The sequence below is a fragment of the Cuculus canorus genome, chromosome 8 (genome assembly GCF_017976375.1).
Source record: "Cuculus canorus isolate bCucCan1 chromosome 8, bCucCan1.pri, whole genome shotgun sequence".
Classification (NCBI taxonomy): domain Eukaryota; kingdom Metazoa; phylum Chordata; class Aves; order Cuculiformes; family Cuculidae; genus Cuculus; species Cuculus canorus.
The window spans coordinates 27,228,757-27,252,603 of record NC_071408.1 but is presented as its reverse complement, the minus strand read 5'-3'; the positions used below and the strand labels follow the sequence as shown (position 1 = coordinate 27,252,603).

General features: G+C 42.9%; 1 protein-coding gene across 1 annotated transcript in view; it reads right to left on the bottom strand.

Annotated features, from left to right (window-relative positions):
* The window catches only part of EIF2B3 (eukaryotic translation initiation factor 2B subunit gamma), a 106,040-nt gene that overhangs the window by 7,882 nt on the left and 74,311 nt on the right, over window positions 1-23,847 (bottom strand). Inside the window, exons 8-11 of the mRNA XM_054072947.1 lie at window positions 23,019-23,212; window positions 18,740-18,817; window positions 17,893-18,041; window positions 4,022-4,125 (exon numbers count right to left, since the gene is read on the bottom strand). Of these exons, the coding sequence (XP_053928922.1) occupies window positions 4,022-4,125; window positions 17,893-18,041; window positions 18,740-18,817; window positions 23,019-23,212 (525 nt within the window). The remainder of the gene's footprint in view (window positions 1-4,021; window positions 4,126-17,892; window positions 18,042-18,739; window positions 18,818-23,018; window positions 23,213-23,847) is intronic.

Below are 23,847 nucleotides of genomic sequence, written 5' to 3'. Positions count from 1 at the left end.
CAGCATCCTGAATGCTTGTATTTTTGCCCTTTCTGAACATATGCTTTGTGGCAACAACGCTGCTGTAATGCACACTTTGGGTGTGCAGTGATTCAAGCTGTCTTCAAACAACATTGGCTCCATAATTCCCAATGCACGTAAAACATGCCTGCCTCAATGGCAACAGAGATGAAGGGAAGGGAAAAGGCGTTCAGTTTTATGACAGTTTTGCTAGTTCTATCCTATGTGTGTGTCTTTACCATCTCCGTTCTTTGTGTTGCTTTGAAGAAAGGTTAGGTGACTGTACTGTATATGCCTTTTCCTGGCTAACCTATACCAGATGTATAACGTATCGCCCGCTGAATGTGGCCCAGAGGACTCCTTTGGGAACTGTACTCACTGACTCCAGGGCTCATCTGAGTCCTTGACTGGCCCACCACCAGCACTCCCTCCCTCTGGTCCTACTTCAAGGATCGCACGCTGCTTTTGAGCTCCTCTTTAAAAACAGGTTCATCAAAAAGGCTGGAGCATGATCCTAATAACTGTCTTCCAAACAGTGATTGAATGCTCTGTGCAATTAAGTTCTTTCGGAACTGCTGCCTGCCATTTCCTACCCCTTTAATAACTACCTCCTTTTTCTTAGGTATCAACATGTTTTTCAAACTACTACCTGTGTGAGATAGCTTTCACAAAGCCCATCTGTTAATTCTCTGCTAGCAAATTCCTTAAATTAAAGTATCAAAGGGAAAGGAAAGTGGATGCTTCCTAAGCATGGCAATAAAAACAGTAGGAAGAGAATAGCAGGGCTCTCAGGAGGCACAGCTTGCAAATCCAGAAGTTTAATAAAACTCCATACCTTGACTTTACCAGAGGCACTTAGAAGTACCATCTCTGGCCAGTGCTGTGATAGGGCTGAAGCCAATGCAGGGCTGGCATGTCACTGCTGACAGTTACCTGTCCCCTCCTGTATCTCTAACTTTCTTTTCAGTTTCAAAGTACTAAGCTGCGTCTGATCTACGCCAGTAACCAGGGCTGGAGTGCTCCCTCTATTTAGGTGTCCAGAGCTTTGCCAAGCCCATTATTAAGTGATGAGGTCTCCCACCATGTCCCCAGGGAGATTATCCCACAGTCTACCAGACCACATCGTTAGGAAAACGTTCCAGATAGCCAACCTAAATTGTGTTTAATTCAGTCCTATTACTCCCAGCTGTGCCATTTGGACCACCCTAAATATGCCCATATTCTTCCACAGAAGGAAAAGGATGAGAGCTGGTTTGAGTTACGTTTGCCTACCATTTGTGGTAGCTGTTCTCCTGCCATCCTTCTTGCGTGGGACTGGCGTTCATTTTATGAAAGGAGGTCAGTGCACCATTGGCTCAAAGGGCTCTTGTAGCCTGAGCCACCTGGGCAGCGGGGCCAGGACTCAGCCGGCAGAGCCCGGAGCACGCAGCCAGTTCTGTGGGAAAGTCAGCTGCGGGATTTGCGTGGAGCTGTGCAGGATGATGCAGGGATATTTCAACCTTTGATGAATCCTGGCTGGTGCTTTGGAATAAGGGTCTGCTGGTTGGGTTTTTTTCATGTTTCTGGGAAGGTGTACGCAGCTTTGCTGAGGAGGTTTCTAGCATGTAACTCCCAGACTAGGGTCAACAGCCAGCTGCTACTGCTTACGTCTGCTGAAGTGTGATCAGCTTACAACAAAAGGTGGCTCCAACCCAAGAGAACGAGCTAGGCTTTTTCTAACCTGGCCGTGGAGGCTCAAGTTTGAGAAAGGAAAAGTTACCAACAGAAAAACACAGCCAAAGTCTTGATGAAAGGGGGAATATGGAAACAGACTTACAGGGCCACACCAAAAGCTTGGCATGAGATGCAGGAAGTCTTGGGCAGGGAAAAGGAAGTCATGGCATGCTTTCACAGCGCAAAAGAGAGGGCCCAGTTTACTATGGGACCAGCCAAGGTCTGAAGAGACAGGCTGGGCTGGAAAGACTCCACAGTTCAGGAAATAAGTCATGAACTTCGCAGACAGATCCCAGACCACCGAGGAGAACCTGACCCCCAGCCCAGAGAAATTCCAGAATGGTTAGGAAACTGAGGCAGGGAAATTAACTGGGGCTTTATTATTTTTCCTTGCTCAGCATAATGGTGTATTCATAATCTACTTGAATGTGTCTTTGCTAATGTCAATCATACGCTTCCAAACAGTTTAACTAGAGGGCTCACAGACTCATTAAGATGTGGGTTTAAGTTTTGGAGCGGTGAGCAATAGTCTCTACAAGAATAAGAAAATGAAGGACAGGTTACAGCTCCGTTACTCTCCCTGCAAATACATAGAATCATAGAATGGTTTGGGTTGGGAGGGACCTTAAAGATGATCCAGTTCCAATCCCCCTGCCATGGGCAAGGACTTATTTTTTGTTTACCCTGAAAAATATTCAGACACGAATGACAAAGACAATCAAGAAGAAATAATGGTTTTCATACTAAATTCAGCCAAACTAGGATCTGTATCCTGGTAGAGACTACTGAAGCAGATGTGAGCAAGGTCAAAGGGTGACATTTCTGTTTGATGCAATTTACTTAAGAAATGAAACATATTGCAATTTCCTAAAATGATACCTACATCTACACCCTGTCTCCTCCACCCTGTCTCCTCAGAGTTCATGCTACAGGCTAACAACCAAACGTGACCTGTTTTTGGTCTCCTAGTGATTCAAGCGGGTGTGGCACTTAGGGGCATGGTTTAGTGGTGGACTTGGCAGTGTGAGGTTAATAGTTGGACTCCATGATTTTAAAGGTCTTTTCTAACCTGAATGAGTCAACAATTCTCTGCTTGGGAGGACACAGATGGAGAATCGTGAATAGTGCAAATCTTCAGTAATAGGGGGCAAGGAAACCTGCAAGGGCCACTCTTTCAGACTGATGTGATGGGCAAAGCCATGAGTGTGCACAGACTCTGGTACACAAGGACCAAGACCCCAGTGCACAGAACACTCTCTGAGTGTTTCCTACAGAATCTGAGACTTGCAACGGCAAGACCAATACTTTGTTTTCACAAGTATTTTTTACTTTTAGTTTCTATTTAAAGGAAAATTTGTCATACACATAGCTGACAATAGGCTATGCTGTACTACGTTAAGTGCAAACCCTGCTTCGTGTCAGGACACTTTACAATTGGGAATCCACCCATAAAGACAAACGGAGCAAACAAATCCTGATCTGACTAAATAACTTCACATGGAGCCTGCAAAGGAACTCACTTTTGTCCTCAGCCCACACCCTAGAGCAGGGATCTGCCAAGCCCCAACTATAAATATTCATTAAAAAGCCCTCTGCCTGGGATGCAGTCACCGAGACAGCCACTTCCTGCCCATTATCTCTTAGGGCAGGAAATCAACAGTTCCACTCAGGCGGTTACCACGAGCCCTCACCAAGTGCAGCTTCCACTGGATGGATTAAGTGTGCCCAAATGAGGGCCACATAGTTGTAATCTCTCTTAAGCTTCAAAATAGCATTTCATAGCAGTAAAGCAGATCTGAACGTAGCTGCCTTCGTATTTAGTATTGAGCACAGGAGCTACCAGTAAGATACTCCACCTCGAGCTTTTGCTTGGAGCAAGGTGGATGAGAGCACACTGGCACCGTGGGTTGGGAGCATCTACAAAGAGAAGGATGTCTGTGTGATCAATAATTTGACTGCATCGGCCCTGACCCTGACAAAGATTACGAGTCAAAATAACGGTTCTTCAGCTGAGGACAACTTCAGGCTGATCTAATTGTGGTCTGGGAAAAGACTGTCTCAGCACCCAATCTTGTTCTTTCTAACAACAACAGTGTTTTTCTGCCAAATTCAGAGGAGCAAGTTTCTGAACTATTCTTATGCCACAGAGCTGTACTTTCCATGAAATACAAACCCTAATATTATAGGACACCACACTGTAGAACTGCCACTATTTACTGGCACTTGATGAAGAAGCATAAGTAAAATCTTGAGGAAGAAATTCTGAAAACTACTACAGATGCACTGTAAATACAGCTCCTCTACTTACCTTTGGTTTCGAGCCTCTGATCGCTTCCAATTAAACAGTCTTTGATGTCCGCACCCTTCTCTATCACAGCGTTATGACAAATAACACTGCCCTGAAGACAGCACCTACAACATAAACACAAAGTAAAGCAAGAAAATAATTTAAAACAACAGGTACAAAACAAAGGTATCAACTGGAATATCTAATGAGCCTATGATGTGGTCCTGTAAGTAGATCTAGTTTTTATCTTTTCTCAAAAACTCCGCTGTTCTTCTGATCCCCACACCCAGCTGCTGGAAAAAGTGAAACGCCAGCTGACAGAATGGGTTTGCAAAAAAGAGTTTCCAGTTTTCCTTCCTGTTAGAACAGCTTTCCTCTACATTTCCTTAACAGAATAAATTCTGCCAGAGGATTTCATAGACAGGACACTGGCCTGGGACTTGGATCAAGTCTCATATTTTCCACAGACAGTCGGGTAACTGCGAGCTGAGTTCTCTGCTCGGCTCCTCAGTTAAAAGAGGAGCAGCAGCCCAGTCCTTCCCTACAGATTTTGCTGAGATGTTTCGTATGTTCCAGCTTGTCAGGCACCAAGAAAGGGTGGTGAGAAGGGGCAGATCAACATCTCAGCTGGTTGGCTTTGTTCATTCAAGCAGCCAAACATGATTACTGTGTGGTACTGAACCAATGAAACCCATACTGCACCTGCTCTACTCGCTTAGGACATCTCTACGCACATGTACCCTTTGACACCATGAAGCCTGAAACGCTACACAGGATGGAACTTCAGCAAAAGTCTCCTTCTTCCAAAACGTATTTGAATCTAAGATAACTAGCTTTCAAATCTGCTGATCTGTTTGTCCAGATAGGAAAGAAGTTCAGCCAAGTGCTGGCTTCATAACTCCTCTGCTGAGAGCTGCCGAGTGAGTTATTGCACTGGTCTGAGCCCCTTCGTGCAGTGATATGGAAATAGTGAATCTTTACTAGCATCTACGATGTCCTGAAATGCTATTCACTCAGTACTCTGAGCAGTGTTAAACGGCAATAAAGGTAATTTCTTTCAAAACAACAGAAAAAAAAAAAAAGCTACAAGGCAAATTATTTGTTTCCTTATTTTCACATCAGCAAAGATAGGTAGGAGTCATTGAAGGACAGAAAGTTTGAAGGCACCCAGCTAAGAAATGTCTTAAAATACTAAGTCAAACGCACATCAAAACCAGCTGACTGGGAGGAAGGTAAAAGCGAGATAGACAACCCCAGAGAGATACAGGTAGTCTGCTCCCCCACGTTAATCCTACTGTGAACCATGACATCTTGTATCTTGTATCTCCTCCCCAGTATTTCTGCTAATATGAATTACAACTGTGGACATTCTTGCTGTCCTCAGTCAAACAGCTGATATCTGTCTGAAGTTTTTGGCTTCAGTGACTTTCTGCATGGCGAGTTCCGCTGTTTAATGACCTGCAGCCGTTCCCCACCTTGGTCAGAGGCGTCACCACTGCTCATTGCACTGGTGGAACACAGCTGCACCGCACCATCCGGCTGGCCCGTGGATAGAACTGTTATCCTAGAATTTGAACTCGCATCATAGAGGGGTTCTGGTATCAGGTCAAAGCCTCGAGCCTCAACTCTGTGTTGAACGGAGAGCTAGCTGGCTGTGGTCCTCAGGAGAAGAGAGAAACATCAATCCTCGCTCCAGACTACCGATCCTGAAATTAATTCCTAGTATTTCCCTGCTCACACATCACTATTATCTAGTAGAAAGAATTTGCCGTTAAACGCAGAACAATTCTGTTGCTTGTGCGAGTCAGAGCAGGAACCATCTGCCTCACAAAACCAGCATTAATTCTGCAGGAGTAAAAGCAATAAAACCGGCCCTCAGCCGCAGTGGTTAGCAGTTACGACCCCCCTTGAACAGACTGTCCCCTCTGAACAATTATTCTTTTAACTCACCTAACTCCCCCCTTCCTCTGACCTATAAGGAGGCAATATGAGCAATTATGCTACAAGTAACCAGCTCAGGTTGCCTTGGCAAGGTTTTTACTAACATATTAATAAGATAAAAAGCGGCAGAGATACACAGCAGACCCCCGCCTGCCTTTGCTCTCACGCTGTCACGATCTGCTTCCTTTCCAATAGCTTTGTGTGCCCGCACAGCGGCTCAGGCCATCGCCTTGTGCAACAGTGATCACTCAGAGAGAGAGCAACTCTGCGTTTGCAGCCAGGCTAGGGAATGAAACTGTGGAGGGAGGACTGCCCACTGTTGCCATCCTGACTTGGCTTTTGACGGGACTAGCAAAGGCGATGGGGTAGGTTGTTCATTTCCCACTGAAAAGGCTCCCATCCAAAATGCAAACTCCAAAATACCCCCTCCTCCATCGCTTTGAGTCAGCCAGATGACAGCTTTCCCCTGCAAACTTTTAGGTTCCCACCATCTATCACTTCTTCTGAGCACGGGAGCAGCCATGAGTACACGACACCTCTTGGCATTGTCCTCATGCAGGAGGATATTCCCCAACAGAGAGGGGATTTAAGCTGTCGGTTTGGAGTTCAGGCTGGAGCATACTGGATGTGTGTTCAGAGCCTACATGGGGATAGTTTTTCAACTCCTGGAGAAAGAATAGCACTGTAACCAAGAAACTGCTGATGACATTAACATCAAAGATAAGGGGGGCTCCTGCCAAACCATTTGTTGGGAGGAACAGGCCAGGGAACCAAGATGAACTTCTCTGTGCCAGGTGCTCACAAACCAACCCTTCCCCAGTGCCAGGGCAAAACAAACCCCAAGAACTCCGCCACCCCAGGAGTTTCTTAAAACTTATAAACCCAACCAACTGCAGAAGTTTTAAAACCGTACTCAACACTCAGATTACCCCAATCGCAAAAACCAGCAGCGAATCCGGCTTTTATTACTCAAGTGGAACAAAACTTCAAGAGATAAAAACACAATTTGTGGGTGTTCCCTTCACCCGCTGACAGATGTAACACAGCCATTTTGAAACCACTTGTAAATGCCTTTTTTTCGGAAAAAAAAAAAAGAGAGAGCATGTTCTAAAGCCTGCCAAGAGAAGTATTTTGTGTGTTTATTTAATTTTTACTATTTTTTTAAGTTGAAGAGTAAGGATTAAATTTTTATTCTCTTACAGGGTAAATATCACATCTCAGGGCAACTCTGTTGTAGTCTCCTTGGCTCAAAAGCCACCACGGTTCCTGCCTTGCTTAACAATTAGGTGTTATTAGTCCTTAAAGGTGCAGCTCCACCGACACTGCTGTGCGTGCGCATATGCGCACATTTGATGTACTACTTTATAATGCAAACCATATTTATTTTTTCCCCTGAAAACGTAGTATATTTTTAAACTTTTCAGCGCGGTGAAAACGGATATCTTCTGACCTTCAAATCCAAAGAGCATGTTCAAACCCACAAGAGGAACTAATTTGGGGCATTTGATTTATGGCTGAAATTTCAATTTGAATTTGTTTTAAGTGTAATCACAAACTGAAAGTCTGGCAGCTGGGTGTTTTTCAGAAAAATAAATAAAAATATTCGGTGTGTGTCTGCATTCTAGAGAGAACATTTTACAAGCCCAGTCCTGTAGTGGGAACAGATGTAGCTAAGACATTAATTTGTTATACAGGTACAACGTGCAAATGGAAGCATGTGAGAGAGAGTGTGCGTGTACGTCTGTGTCTGTGCATGTGTGTGTGTTACGAGCCTGTATCTGAGAGACAGAGAGGCTGACTTGGGGTGGTTTTTTTTGAAAGTGAGAGAACAAGAGCAAAAGGAGTAGTGGCCAAGGAGGCATGGGGGGATTACAAGGATTTAGGTCTTTAAACTGCAGACCACCTAACAAGATCACTCTGAAATGCCACTAATTTCAGTTAAGGCCACAGACCTCCCTTCCTCTGCTCTCCCTCTCTCCCCCATTGTAAACAACTAATCCCAGCAGAAAACAACAGAGAGCAAAATGTACACACATTCTGCAACATTCCAGGTCCTTCTTTATCTTTTATTTATTTTTCTAAAAGGTCAGCGTATGTATGCAGGGAGGGGGGAGGGGAAGAAAGCCAAAAAACCTCAAGTCCATCTCTTGTGTGGGCTTGAAGGAAGCTGGGAGAAAGCAAAGTCCAAGAGCATACAATATAGAGCTTTTATAGCACAGCAATTCCTGGACTCGGCTTACTTTCCCCTCCCTCTGCTTGTGGCAAAGTCAAATAGCTTTAAACCAAAGGACAGGGTGGTCGATTACATCTGAAAGAAATGTAAAGAATTGAGAAAGAATTCCATCTCCTGTCAAAATTATAAATAAGGAAGTATTAGTCCCAGAGACAGGCTGATTTACGCAGCCCTGGAACTGCTGACTTTCAGCCTGAGTATCAGTCTATAAATCAAACCCTTAAATCAAGTGTGTCAATCGCTGCAGCACTGCAATACTTGGGAAAAGCACGGCACCTACCACTGAAAGCAGGAAGATTGCCAGGGGACTGAGGTACCGTACCCTTCTTAATTTTCTAAAGTGTAAATCTGAGATCAAACATCCTTTGGGGGAACGGGAAATCAAAATACGCAGTGCTCAGCACACCGGGAGCGGGCTGCAGGAGTCCAAGACACAACCCCCTAATTACAGGCTACCCACTGATTATTTAGGACTCTGTGATTAAAGTGATGAACGCTCCTGGGAGAAAGGGGCTTAAGTAACTGAGGTCAAGACCTCAACTGCAGCTCTCGCCGTAGTTGTGCAAGCTTAGGAAGGTATGAATGTCACAGGTTTGCCTTACAGCAAATCTCCTGAAATGCCAATGGAAGTTATCCAGGTCTGCTAGTTTAATCCAATTGTGCCAAAGCCCTGACATAATCTCTGTTGGGCAGCAAAGCAAATGAGGTGTCTAAAATGCAATGCTTAGAACTATACACTCACGAGGAAGAAAGAGCCCGGAGCACCATGCTTAGCACAGCCCGTTGGTACCGCTCAGCCATGCCAAGAAACTGGGTCTCTTGCTCCTCCAGATGAGCTACGAAATGGAGAGACTGATTCAGGAGTTAAAAGAAAAGGTGACATGCCCCTGCAGCTACTTTGCTGATTGAGGGGTAACAGCTGTGGATTCCCCTGGGAGCAATGTCCCATTCTGCCCGGACCAAGAAGATAACAGCCACAACAGGCACCTTAGTAACACCGAGAGGCGGCAAGGAGGAAGGTAGGGCTTTAAAGCCTACCAGCAACCCCTCAAGGAATTCCCTGTTAGCTAGTGAGTCGGTGGCTAGGACACATCATCCCAGGGATGAGGCACAAAGACTATGGGAAAACAGGGAAGAGGCAAAAACACCACAAGGAAACTTGAAAACCCAAAATGTTGCCTTCACAGAGACAGTTTGAGCACCAATACATTTTTACAGCAACACGCTTTCACACACTAACAAGTGAACTGAGGGCATGGTGAGTCTCACGTTATACACTCAAGTAAATACCAAAGACTACAATAGATGCCAGCAGTACGTGCTATAATTTATAGATACATTTCAAAGCGAGCATTCTTAAGTGAATTTGGGCTTTGATCTCCTGTTTTCCCCTTGGGGGTAACAAAAACATTCTACCAACCCCCCTAAATTCTTCACCCGTCTCTGAGGCTGTTTTTGCTAAGGAACTTGTTTCATGTCTCTCTTCAAGCCAAGCTCATCACTGTGGTATTGCTTCTTTACGCTTCTTCCCCACACCCTAAACATTTTGCATTACATATTGCATATACTTGCCAGCACTCGTATTTTCCAGTGAAAGTTCAACTGACCTTAAAGGATTGCCTCAAACCTACCTTAATGTGTTTTATTAAGCGAAACTTAGGCTGCTGGGGGAGTTTGCCTGGAAGGTTGTGCCTCACCTTTGAAACTTCAGTTAAATCCAGCTGATCTTGGCACAAACAAATTGGTGGCCTTTTATGTAGCTGCAAGCTCAGTTTTGCAAACTTCAGTGAAAGGACACTACAAGGAGTTTTACATCAGGAAACTCCACAAGCAGGAAAAATGACTTCTCTCTGGATTCTCTTTTGCAGAGTGGGAGTGCCATGTCCTGCACAATTTTACCGATGCTCAGCTGATGCCCTGGAAAAGCTATCAATGTCTATGTGAAGGTAATAAAGCAGAAACATTATATGTTCATTCCCATCTCTGGGTCTGCTGGACTTTTTCACCAGCTGGCACAGTCAGACTGAGCGGCGTAACTGGTGCACACAGTAGAAAGACACTTGCTCTGTGGGTTTTCAAGAACAATTCTGGGTTGAGAGCTGTAGCCCTCCATAGGGCATTATTGGTTAAATTCTGTATCATATCGGCTAGGCTGATAAGGAAAAGGATTTTCTAAATATCACCCTTACAAACTGAACCTGGCTTCTTAGAGCCAAGCTGAACTTCTCCAGTCCCTTAGGAACTTACAGGCATGATTCTGATACCATGTGATAATTTCTTCCTTTTCCATACCTAGGCCAGGGAAGATTCTCAAAGAGCATCAGGGACAATCACATCCAGATTCCCACCAAAACCCAAAAGAAACCGGTTGCTTATGATAATTCTCCATGCTTCTTGATCAGACCCATGTGGCTAGCAGGAGGCAAAAGCTGAAGTCAGACAAAATCCTGCCACCTGAAGAAGCAGATCATCAGAACGAGAGGAGATGTTTTAAAAAGCCACTTTTCAAGTTCACTTTTTAAGTTCAACATTTGATGTACAAACTGTCTATAAAATTGGGAAGAGCTCCCCGCACTATCAGGGAAACATCTGCATCTGAGATTAAAGAACAGGTGATTTATTTAAGACAGATTGACGTAGCAGGAAGCTAGCCAGAAGAAAACTTTTTTTCTTTGAGGAGCTGCTAGTAATAATAGTTCAGACATTCACAAGATAACAAGTACTATATGAGAAATATCCTGGGAACATTAGATACAGTAGAAATTTACTTCGGTTGAAAGTAATTGAAAACTAGCCCTGCACATAGCTCACCTGCTTCCCACTCACTGGTTTCCTAGTTTGCCCTCTTTTCTTCAATTTATCTCCCTGAAAGCAAACACTGTTGGCCAGACATTGTCTATATGCAATATTTTATACAGCATGTGCATTGAATTAAAAAAATAAAATGAAAATTATGGTTCCTGACCAAAAATGTATATGATTTAAAACCAAGAGGTGTGACAGAAAGAACAGAACGTAATTGCTACATAATCAACAAAAATAAGAGCTCTTTTTACAGGCAAGGACTATGGCTAGCTTTCTTCATACACTCATGTTTATCCATATCCATGATACACTTCATCCATATATTTAAGATGAGCATGTGCTTTTTCTGTATCAAGTTCTCACTTTTTATGTGCTTTTTGCAGTATCTATTCTAAACTCATTCTTCCACTTCATGACATGGTTTAGTAGGCATGGTGGCATTGGGCTGACAGTTGGATGGCATGATCTTAGAGGTCTTTTCCAACCTTAATAATTCCATGATTCTATTGTTCTTTCTAAGGTGAGCATTGGGCAGGGGGGCAGTTGCTGGTGTGAGACAGTGTTCAGAAGACAACACACATCTTAAAAAATGGTTCAAGATATAAAATGCTTGGAAATCCCAGCATAAGCAAATCCTTATCTCCAGCTTTGCAAGCTATGGTGCTGGAAACAACTTCATCTCCTCATGCCTTCTCATTTGGGAATGTACTGTAAAATATATTTTACAATTTCAACATCCTATTGCCTTGGCAATAGAATCATTCCTTTGTACTACCATTCTCCAAGGGGAAAAAGACTACTTATGTGCTGAACCCCTATAAACGCTCAATTCCATCCTGGTTTTAATTAGAACTTTCTTCAAACCGCTGACTGTTCCTACATCAGGTGCTGATTTGGCACTATTGAGGAAACAACCAATAAACTTCACAATCAATCTGCAGTTAGTAGTCAATCCAGCTCGCCTTGCTAGTTGTTTTCTTCCTTTGTACATTTTCTCATAGAAAGTGGCAATAAATTGGAGACATGTGGTAAACTAGAGTAGCCTTTAACCAGTCACATGTGGTCTCTCTCCAGTCCCTCAGTGAGAAACATCACAGCCTCCGTGCCATCTACTTTCACGCAGGTAGCCAGAACACCTTTAACAAAAGTCAACATGTAACTTCATGTGAATGAACAAGGAAGACACTAGTTTTGGCCAATACAATATTTTTGGTTCCAGTGTTCCCTCCACAAATCTGGGTACTTAGTCCTTCATACAAATTTTTAGTCTAAGCCTATTCCTTCTGCCGAGGGAGTCAGAACTCCCTGAGATTTACCACATCTACCCGTGGGATTAGTCTAACTTTCCCTCTGGCCCCAGTTTCCACATCACTTCTCTGCAGTTTTCACAACCCACGGTGCTCAGCATCACCTCCCTTGCATTCCAAGCTCCAACACTGCAGTTTGCAGCCAATGTGATCAATGGACCTCAAACTGTTCATCATTTCCAAAGATGATCACTGTCTTTTAAAGTCAACAGCTGAGTTCAACACAGCAAGCACTGCCTAAAATTCTCTGGCCTGTGCCAGGCAGATGACCATACATTTAATTTATCTCTTCCATTGTCCAAAACCAACCATCCCTAAAGAACAGTTTTTCTCATAAATTTGTAGGTGAGGCAGGCTGAGGTTCCTTGGTCACCCTGCAGACCATCTGCTACTTCCTAGCTGTGGAGGTGAAATCTTTGATAGAAATCTTGAGCCGTTTGCATCTTGCTGCCACCCCCTCTGATAATCACAGCAGCCTCCTTATGATTTCCACAAAAACATCATTTGAAGCATATCACTTTTGTGTATTGAAAAAAGAAATGCAGCAAAATACATAATTCCAGAGAATAAATCTGCCACAGAGCCTCTTTACCACTGTGTCCCTATGGGACATGTCAACAAGATCATTTCAAAAGCTGTCTTACTGTGGACTTGACAGTTATACAAGCATCTCATGCTTGCCTCCTCAATTAACCTCTAAGTAGCCCAAAGAGCAGGGTTTTTTTTTCTGACAACAGTCCCATCTCTTGAATCTTTCCCAGGGAAACATCCATTTTCCACAACCAAAGAAGAGGGATATACTGTGCACGTGACAAAGTGGCCAAGCTCCTTTCACAAAGTGTATACGCTGAGATAGTTTTACTAACAAACAACAGATTTTGAAATCTTTATCTGCAGTGGTGGAATAAAGGATTTAACATGCTTTTCCTGTTAGTATTATTTGTAATGCTCAGAGCACTTCAGCATAAGGTCCTGTATGACCAGAGCAAACAGCCATTCCTGCTGCCAGAAGCTAACAAAATGAGTAAAACTACAAGGCTGGTAAAAATAAAGCCAACTTCGGAAGAAAAAAAGCCAATCCAACCAACAAACCACCAACTACCAGAACAAAAGCCAAAATAGGAACTTGACGCTAAACACCCCGATCAATACTGAAGTTCCATTTAAAGGAATCTAAGTGCCTAAATATACCAAATCAAACAAAGTTAGCACTTTCAGGTCAGCGTAATTCATTGTAAGATTGTCTGTAAACCCCAGCAGCGGTAATTTCTGTTCTACTGAGAACAGAACAGAGTGGAGTTAACCTACCAGAGACATCACTTTGCATTTGCACATGGCAAAATCTCCCTACATAATTGGCTTCAGTCAGTTGGCCAGCGTTACAGGTTGCTTCTTTGCAAGTGAGCTATAATGAAGGGAATCCAGCACCGGAGACGTATGAACCTAAGGACCCTGTTGCACTGCACCAGCTCTAATGCAAACAGAACAAACAGAAAGGGCAGCCCCAAGATACTTCAGAGACTGAGGCCATGTACAGCTACTGCAGGAGCATTCAGATACACAAAATTTTCAAGTGACCTATAATTTTGACTCGTTTAGTAGATTTTTCTCCAACTATATAACTCAGTGGAGTAATTTGTCACTGAGCTCTGGGGAGCCGTCCACAGGGAAACAAGAACCGTTTCCCCGCTGCAGCCTGTCACCTCGGCAGTCAGTATCTCTCAGCACTTGTGCTGTTGTATAAATTACATCCCTCCCAGCTTGGTCAAGTATGTCCATCATTCAGCACATATGTAATCTTCACTATTTTATTGTCTCATTGATGGAAGAATTAGCTGCACAGTGGGAAAGCACATTAAGAAAGGACTACCAATTATTTTGCCTGTGTTACTAACTTCTTTAATCCCCTTTAATCTCTTCTAAAGGAGGGGGTTCATATCTACTCAAATCACTTCACAGGAGACATATATAATATACCAGAAGCCCCAAACACCAGGAAAAACAAACAAAAAAAACCTGCTACTGGTCCTCCAGAGTATCAAACACACCAGTCATCATAATTTGCAAACAGTCTGCGATGGCACTGTTCAAGCAAACCCCAGTTCTTTGATCCATCAGTTGGGAAAGTAATAATCTCCCCAGGGAAGTGTTGGATTCCTCCATGCTGGACACTTTTAAGCCCTTGACAGGGCTCTGGGCCATCTCATTTAAACTATATACTACCTAAAAGCTTGGACCAGATGATCCCTGAGGTCCCTTCCAACCAGCCATTCTGTGATTCCGTATCATCATCTAGGTCATAACCTCTGCTTCTCCAATAGTGAGCCAACTACAGCCTAACAATAGGAACCTAGTTTTGTTCTCAGCACCTTGTGGTGTTCCCATCTGCCCAGAAAGAATCTATTTATCCATTTCAGAAGCTGGTATCAAACATGGTAAGGCTATTCAAAACCATTTTCTGGTTTGGAGACGTAATTTGTGGATCTTGAAGCTGCAAGAACTATGGCACAGGATCCTCAAATCGCATCACAAGAAAATCATCAAGAGATAAAACTTTTTAATTTTGATTGGTTGTTGGTTTTGTTTGGGATTTTTTTTTTTTGTATTGACATAGCCAACCAAAGCTGCCAATCACTTTTGTAGATGAGATGGTGTAAAAAAAAAAACAAACAGAAAGATAACATTCAACCCAGAGAAGCTAGAGGTGATATAAGTGTTAAGGGAATTACCAAGGCCGTGCCAGGTATAATTATAGTTCTTGATAAATGAACTTATAATGCAGAGCAATTTTTGCATTTAGTTGTTTCCAGGCTTTCTACTTTCAGAAATGATTTACCCAATTTTTTTCTCTATTCTGGATTACCTAAATAGATTTCTCTTTTCTGTAATACGTACCCTACTGCAATCCTAGCCTATTACTTCAGGTTGATATTATCACAGTGAACACCGCTGAGCCTTCAGTTACCACTCACATTTGGGTAGGGCATGAATACACTAGTCCGTTAGTTTGGTGAAGCTGCTCATGTCAGCGTTAAAATGTATATTCTTTAAATGACAGTTTTTACTCATTTCTCAGTGCAATTCCAGAAGTTTGTAATATACAATACCTTAGACAGTATTAAAATTGGCTTACTTGTCTGACATTTGCTATGCAACAAAAAATTAGTTAGCTCTACTAAGGCACTTTATTATGCTCATTTTGACCCCTATCAGCCAAGAGATACTGATTTTCCAGTTGAAGCCCAAGACGTTTTCTGAAGTCGATGATTAGATAAAACCTGAGTTATTTTAGAGACACTTAGAAGAGATGTTTGTAAAGAGAATTGTCCACTGTGGGCAGTTTAAAGCAAAACCACATATAATTTAGCCACCTGTTGCAAATGGATCTATTAACGTGTAAGAATCATTAGCATCTTAACAAAAATCTATCAGATTTAATCAAAGCTGTGAAAGAGGGACAAAATACATAGAAATTCTTGCCGAAGTTACAAGAAAGAGTTCTTTCAACAAAACTCATCAGCTAGACTATTTCTGTATCTCCCTACCTGTGCATGCATGACTTCACACCCCTTTCACCTTAAGACTTACCATGATGCAATAAGAAATATTTTATCAGCTCAGTATCTGTGCAGATCTACACAATATGAATTACAGTATGCTTTGAAATAAATCCCCACGGTCTACAGTCTAAACTCCGTCTGGAAAGGAATAATTACAGAATTTGACCCCAGTGCATCAGTGTGCAATAACCACAGAGCAGCTGAAGGGGGGAAACCCCTGGGACTACCAGGCTCTTCACTCAATGGTAGCTACATTGTTTTCGCTGAGACTGTCTAAAGATGACATTTTTCAACACAAATGTTCCCCCAAAAGTTAGTTTTTCACTCTTAAATATCTATATCTATATCTATATCTATATCTATATCTATATCTATATCTATATCTATATCTATATCTATATCTATCATGCTTGTGGAATGCTTAAGATAATGACTCTGAGCTCGATTTAGGATTTATAAGAGACTAAAACTATACACCAATGCAGACAAACACAGGCTGTTGGGACTCTCTATAAAAACAGCACTATTTATAGGCCTAGTTGTCTCTGTGATTTAATGGTAAAGGCGCTCACCTCATACGCAAACCCCTACCGTTAGGACTGTGACATCAATTCATTAATCAAAATGACAGAGGGTCTCACGATCAAACGAGAGAGGTTCCGGTACTTCTTGTGACAGCAGTGCTTGCGATATAGCCATACTGGATCCATTTGCGACTGAACTGGAAACCAGCTATTTTCTATACTCGATGGAATTCTGATTTATGATGTGCTTGAAATTACTGTGGATTTCTATTAAAGACAAACACTTGGCAGTAAGGTACCATACTTACCTGTAATTTAGTTATGTAACAGTAGTATCCTCCATAGACCCCACATCCTTCGGGTTTTTTCCTTTTTCAGATGTGCAACTTTCAGAGCCAACTTGGCATTTTTTTTTAAGAGTTTGGCCTTTTTCCTGAGGCCTTAAGCAAACCTCAAGCCATGAAGGAGCAGGGAATTTATACAGGCCTGCACAGACTCAATCAGCAGTTTCCTTTCCACTGACATCCACAGGAAGCCAGCATGTATGGAAAGATGGGGGCACGCAGACATCAACAATTACAGATAGGCCACTTTCCCCACATTTGGAAATGTACAGCTCAAGGCCACCTATTCAGTCAGTGTCTTTAGTGCATGGGAAACCTATATTAGCCCGCAGGTTTCCTCTTTGAAAAGTTTATTAATTTTTTTCTATTACTCAGCATACACAATGGTAAATTAAAGCTGCAAGATTACAAAGAAGGGCCAAAGAAAATGACATTTTAGGTAATGTTCAAAGGTGGGAAGAACATTTCTAGTTGGTAGGTGTACCACTTTAAATATGCTTTGTGCTTCAGATATTTTAGGTATACTCATAGACTCAGACGCTAAAACAGCTTGGATGGATGACATACAAGCTCATACAGACTCATACACTCACTTAACTAACTTACAAATTCTGAAGATCATAGAATCATAGAATAGAATCATAGAATAGTTTGGGTTGGAAGGGACCTTAAAGATCATCTAGCTCCAACCTCCTGCCATGGGCAGGGACAAACCACTAGATCACGCTGCCCAAGGCCCACCCAGCCTGGCCTTGAACACCTCCAGGGATGGGGCAGCCACAGCTTCTCTGCGCAACATGTGTCAGGGCCTCACCACTCTCACGGTGGAGAAATTCTTCCTTACGTCAAGCCTAAATCTCTCCCTCTCCAGTTTATACTCGTTCCCCCTTGTTCTATCATTACAAGTCCTTGTGAACAGTCCCTAAGATGATATGATCTCCTTTAAAAAAGAAGAAATTTACATTCCAAGACTGCAGCCTTCTTGTTAATTCATTTAACTTGTGCACTTGTGGCCTTTTCATAAAGCCTTATTTCTGATGCAGTCTTTCGAAACCCAGACCCTGGTATCAACTGTTCAGGCTGAGGATGGCTCACAGGATCTACCAGATTCTAGTAGGAATCTACCTAGAAAAAGAAACTGCAAATTTAAGGGACCAAGATAAAAAGAAGTGACATACCCTTCCTCAATGGTAACAGAATTCATAATGACGCAGTTTGTTATCTTAACTTTGTCTTTTATGATACACATGCTGCCGATGACGGAGTGTTTAATGGATGTCTTCTCTCCTACTTGTGTTGATGGCCCAATGATGCTGTCTGATCCCACCTAGGGAAGAAAAGAAAGGAAACTGGCCAAAGTACACGGAGCTCTCCGATTCGTCTTCCCCGTACACAGAGGTATTTGTCAGCACATCTCAAGCACTTATTAACTAAGTGTATCCTGCTCCGCCCTTAGGGATCCTTGGCAGAGGAAAAAAATAGAAATGTGGGGCCCATCCCCCAGGCAGACAGTTGGACAGTCTCCCCAAGGTCCATTAGCTCAGTACAACTCTGGCTCTGCAGGTCTCATACAGCAAGGTAAGCACAGCAAGGACAGTCCTGCTGGTACTCGCGGGCTTCATTAAGGTTTTCCCAGTGAGATCCATGAAAAGGAGGCTTGAAGCTGCTATTCAACCAAAATGCCTTAGCAAGAAGCAGACATAAAATACTTCTGGCCCCTTCTGAGTTCAGTGTCCTTTGGGAAGCAAACCCCTCCACTGCCATTAGGGAAGAAGACATTGTAGTGTCTGACTTAGGATCCAGATAGAATTTTTACCAAACTTTTTTAAAGACAGAGAATGAAAGGCAGGAACCCACGGGCGAGCCTATGAGGAGACTCAGGGCTGTATCAGCTACATTGTGATTCTACTCTTCAGAACTCAGCATTATTTCCAACAGTGGGATTGAATTTTATGAAGCAGTTCTTGAAGCAAAGAGTGTGCAGACTGTATCAAAAGAGCAGGGACAGGGAACGGGAACACTTACCATGCCTCTGTCAGCGATCTGTGCAGACCCATGAACCAATGGTTCTTCCAGACCCAGATTAAGCAATAACTTGGGAACCTGGATGGGAAAACACACATCACAAGTTAATATGACAACGCTTTACCCCCATGTTCATAAACAGCACGAAGATGGCTTTGGTTTCCATTGCACTAGAGCATCTACCATAAATATTTTAACTTAAAGGAAAACATAGGTTCTTGCACTCTAAATCTACAACCAGATATGTGTGATTTATCATCTTTCCCTTTTGAAAAGGAGACAGGTACGCTTCCACAGCAGCGCACTGCACGTGTTCTCCCTACTCGGCTTCCTACCTGTGGAGAATCAGTGGAACAGAAGCAGCAAGCAGGCTGGCCCCAGGTGAACACAGTGGCATCCTGTACATTAACGCAATACCCAGCATCTGATACATCAAATACAACTCATTGTGGTTTACACTGTTCAGTAATGCAAGAGAGCGAAGCAAGTGCTATCGAATATAAACCAGTAAACTGGCATAAAAAGATGCCTATGCTCAGCCTGCTCATTCAGGTATCACGCTGAGGTACAGGCAACAAAAAAGTATTTCAGATGTTTAAGCAGAAAGAAACTAAAGTTGATCAAGTGGCTATTCCAGATGGCAGAAAGCTGCAGAAGAAAAGGCTCTTTACAGAAAGAAGGCAGGTGTGAGATAAGAAGACAAAGCAGAGATGGTAATAGAGAGAGACACAGCCATGAGGTAGCCAAGAACAAACCCATGGAGAGCAATTCTGAACTGGCTCCTGAAAACAAAGGGGAGCCAGCATTGTAGAAGGATGGGATATCACTCCATCATTCCTCCTTTTCTGGGTGAAAGAGCAGCCTGAGGCATTCTGCATCTCCTGGCGTCAGGCTGGGGCCAAGGTCACAAACCGCGGAAGAGGCGATGACAGCATGGATGGGGATTTCAGAGGAGCTGGGAGTCTCGCAGCAATGCACCCGGTGCTGTACAGAGTTACTTGCAGCAGTGATGCAGTGTATGATGCATCTTGGCAGAATAGAGACGGCAGTCAAAGAAATACAGGAGATACAGAAGGCAACAAAGTGATGCATGAGGGCTAAGAGGTCCGTGTCATGGCAAATGGTATACCTGAGTGAGAGGCAGCATGTGCTGGAGCTGGTGTGGAGCTCCCCACATGCTGTTTGGCCAGCCAGGATGCATGCACTGACTGTCCATCTGGGAGGTCAGTGGGAGTCTCAGCACAGTGATGGTGTAACTGGGTTCGCCTGAGGAGAGGAAGTGGTGTTAAGTCTCTCTTTTCTTTACCCAGGCACCTATTTTTACAGAGCTCTTAGGAAAGTTTATCTGTGAGATCTCTATTGCTCTGTTAAATTTGGGTGAGAGTTGTCAGCAGTTTCCAAAGCTGCTATGAAGGAGCTGCCATAGAGTACAATTGTGTAAAATGACTTCCTTAGAAAGCTGGGAGAACAAGAGCTGATGGCTAGGGAGTGAACCTCAAGAAGCAGATCCCACAGATCTGAAGAAGTTGGGATCAGATCAGAAAAAAAAAATATCTCAAGATCTCAAATGAGATGATAACTTGCAGGAAATTGTTTGGGTATTCATAACATGACCAGCCCATTTCCCTTCCAGCATGCAAGGATGGATAAATAGTGCTGCTTTTCATATGATAAGAATTTTCACAGTAGATGCTTCATTCAGATGAGTGAGATGAGTTCAGATGAGCTCACACCTCTGAGCTATCATTTCAGGTTGCCTGTTGTCCCCAGCAGACATTTCCACATCTCTACACACATCTTTACATCTTGAAGATGGTTCTTTCCACTAGACTTGCATTTTCTTTGTCTTTTAAAAACGAAGAGTAGCTGTGATCCTTCAGTCCAAGGTGCAGGCATTACAGAAAACCACCCGCTCAACAGATCACCACTAACTGGGCCAATCGGCCTGGACGATGCTGGCTTGGTGAAAGGATGTTGTCCTCACCCGACACATAGCTGGGCAGCCACAACAGATGGATCCAACAGAGGAACACACACCAAAGTGTACCTACAGCAAAGGTTGGAAGGATCCCTGCTATCCAGTGCTGCTCTGTGGAAAGGGAAAGAAACAAGGAAAGGCTCTTGCCCTCCTCAGTGGAAAGGTGGTGTGGTGAAATAAATAAAGGATTTTACCGGTCGGAGCAAAGCTTTTATTAGAATCAGTCAATGGTAGTGCGGCCCAAGAAAGCTACCAGCTCAAGCATTTTGCTCCGAAAAGGAAGGTTAGACAGGGGGCAGGAGTCAGAGGGAGTGCCTGGGTCAAGAGGAGGTTTAAGATGTGTTTGGATTTAATTCATCTTACAAAGAAACTATTTCCTGCTATTGAAGATAACTCCCTCCTGAACCCACCTGCCCACACACAGGCTGCAGGCATCGAGAAACCCAGCTGGAAGTGAAATGATGTGAGTAAAGTGTTTCCTCACCAGAAGGGCAATGGGTTAGGATGCCATTCCTTCTCACGGCTACTGGACTGGACCACTACTGCTCTGTGAGTCTGTCCTCTTGGACAGCAAAGATATAGGTCCTGGCTTTGCAGCCAAGGAATCAGAATCTAGTCTGTGAAGACCAAGATATGAGCAAACAAGACACCAAACGTCTTCCTTAGAGACCAACAAAACAGGCAAGAAAAGAGCTGATAAAATTAAATGTGTATCTTTTATGAGGATTAGCAAGAGAAACAAAATGCAGTGGCACTGAAAAAAGGAACTCCTTTCTCACAACCCCTCATTAAGCTCCATTTTATGTTTTACCTCCGCATAGTTTCCTTAGAAATTTTACCATTCTGGAAAAGTTAAAAATTCAAAGAGAATCCTTTCCAACGTTGAAGGCCCCAGTGTGATTTCAAAACACTAATTCTATGTACCACCCAGGAGCAAACACATTTCCTGGACTGACCAAAATGTAGAATATTTAGGTAAAAAAAAAAAAAAAAAAAAAAAAAAAAAGAAAAAAAAACCAAACCAAAAAACAACACAAGAAAACCCACACGGAGTCTGACTGGCTCAACTCAATAACTTTTTACTGAAGTGCCTGCTGCCAAATGTACACGCACACTTCCCCTAGCAAGCGGTGTTCTCCCTTAACCCTTTGGGCACGCTTATTCCTGATACTCTCGGGGAAAGCTTTTCCTTTCTGACAGCAGTGCAGCCTCCCTCCACTCTTCCTCATGTCCTTAACCACAAAACATATCACTTTATTTCTGTGCTCCTCTACAAGCACCAAGGAGGAAGAGCGGAAGAGCTCTGATGTGTGAACTTACTCTGCAACTCTAATTTGCATAAATGCATAAATTCATTCATTCATTCATTCATTCATTCATTCATTTTATTAAAATCAACTCAATATGAAAGCAAACACAAGGCAGTGACCAGTTCCAGGATTCCCAGTATAATTTATCACTCTCCCAGCCCCACTACCAGAAATCTTGATTCTTTCCCTACCACACTCTCTATCAGTCTTCCAAAAGTAGAGGAAACTGGTCACTCCTGATAGCAACGAAGTTGATCACAAGCAGAGTGAAGTGAGAACTTGTACACTACATCAGCCAGTGCAGTTAAAAAAATTTAAAAAATCATATTAAAAGTTTTTAATCATCAGCTCATTAGTCCGTACAGGATTTCTCGACTCCTCCCCTGTGATCTTTTTTAATGAATTCTCAGTATTGTGAGAAGGCTGTGTATTCAGGAAGTGAAGGCTGCAACTTCACCTCTGTGTTTACCTGGAGCGCCACCGTAGTGAAACTTGTTCATAAAATCATTCTTTCATTATGGAAAACATTAGGCATTTTGAATGTATATGTGATTTAAGTCCTTCTGCAAATCATTCCTAACCTCTGTCATTATCATTTAGATAAACATCTGTTAGGAAGAGTCCAGTCAGAACTGATCTTGCCTTTAGGGCATGAAGGACATTGATTAGATGAGTTATCAAAGCTGCTTCCAGCCTTATTTTCCACATTTCGTGGTTCTTTGGCTGCAGGTATTCCCATCCCCAAAAGCCAGAAGAGTGGGTGGGGTGAGGAGTTTCTTAGCTAAATCAAAGCAATGGAATAGATGAGTGACAGAACTGTTTCCTGGCCTCATGTCCGTACCCAGCAACCAGTAGGGTGATGTGTCTAGATAACATGGCATTGGTTCCATTCCCACACACTCAGCTGAACCACAGGAAGCCACTCCTGGAGGCTAAAATGCCCCATAAACTACTGCTGTGTTCCCAGGTGGCAGTTCTGTATTTTCCTCACCTGTCGGTTAGCTTCAATATACAACCCAAGGGTATTCACTCGGAAGCACAGTCCCTCTTTCATTATATGGACGTAGCAGCGCACTTTTCCTTCATGGAGAGTTTCATTCATATCTCCTCTATGATCATTCCAACAAGAGTTATCTGGAGCAGGTTTCAGCAAGCTATTATCTTCCTTTATGAAACTATAAATGTCTGGAGAACACACACATGCATGAAGTTAGACAGGATTTAATGAAATACTTTCTGAAGAGGAATACTATTAAACTACTGTTGGGGAAGGGAAATCTTTGCCTCACATCATCTGAACGGCTGGATACTGAGCAATCATTACCAGATTTTATCACATGTAGTGAGTAAGTGCTTATTTTTATTCTGCAGGTGGGAATCAAGGGATTGGGACAGATGCAATATTTTGCCCAAGGTCATACAAGGAGACAGCAGAAATGCTAAAAATAAATTCCAAGATCTGAAATCCTGTCCATTTCCCAGTGTGGGGTGGTTAAGGGTTAGTCTATTGTCCTATGCAGTTCTAGGAAATCCCTCCTAAAATTACATTTTCAAAAGTGCATTTACCTATACCGTATTCCAGAAGAAAAAATACAGAGCACCTAGACGATTTGCTTTTGATTTACACCAAAATAAGGGAGGACAAAAATAGCTATTCAAAGCACAACACTGTTTGAAAAAGAAATCTACTTGAATCCTTGCTATTGTGAAGTATAAAAGGAAAAAAAAAACAAATCCCAAACTAGTGTTTCAGGCTAATTCTGTACTCTACCCAATAATACAGTCAAGCTTTAAAACCTTCATCAAATCTTTGATACTTG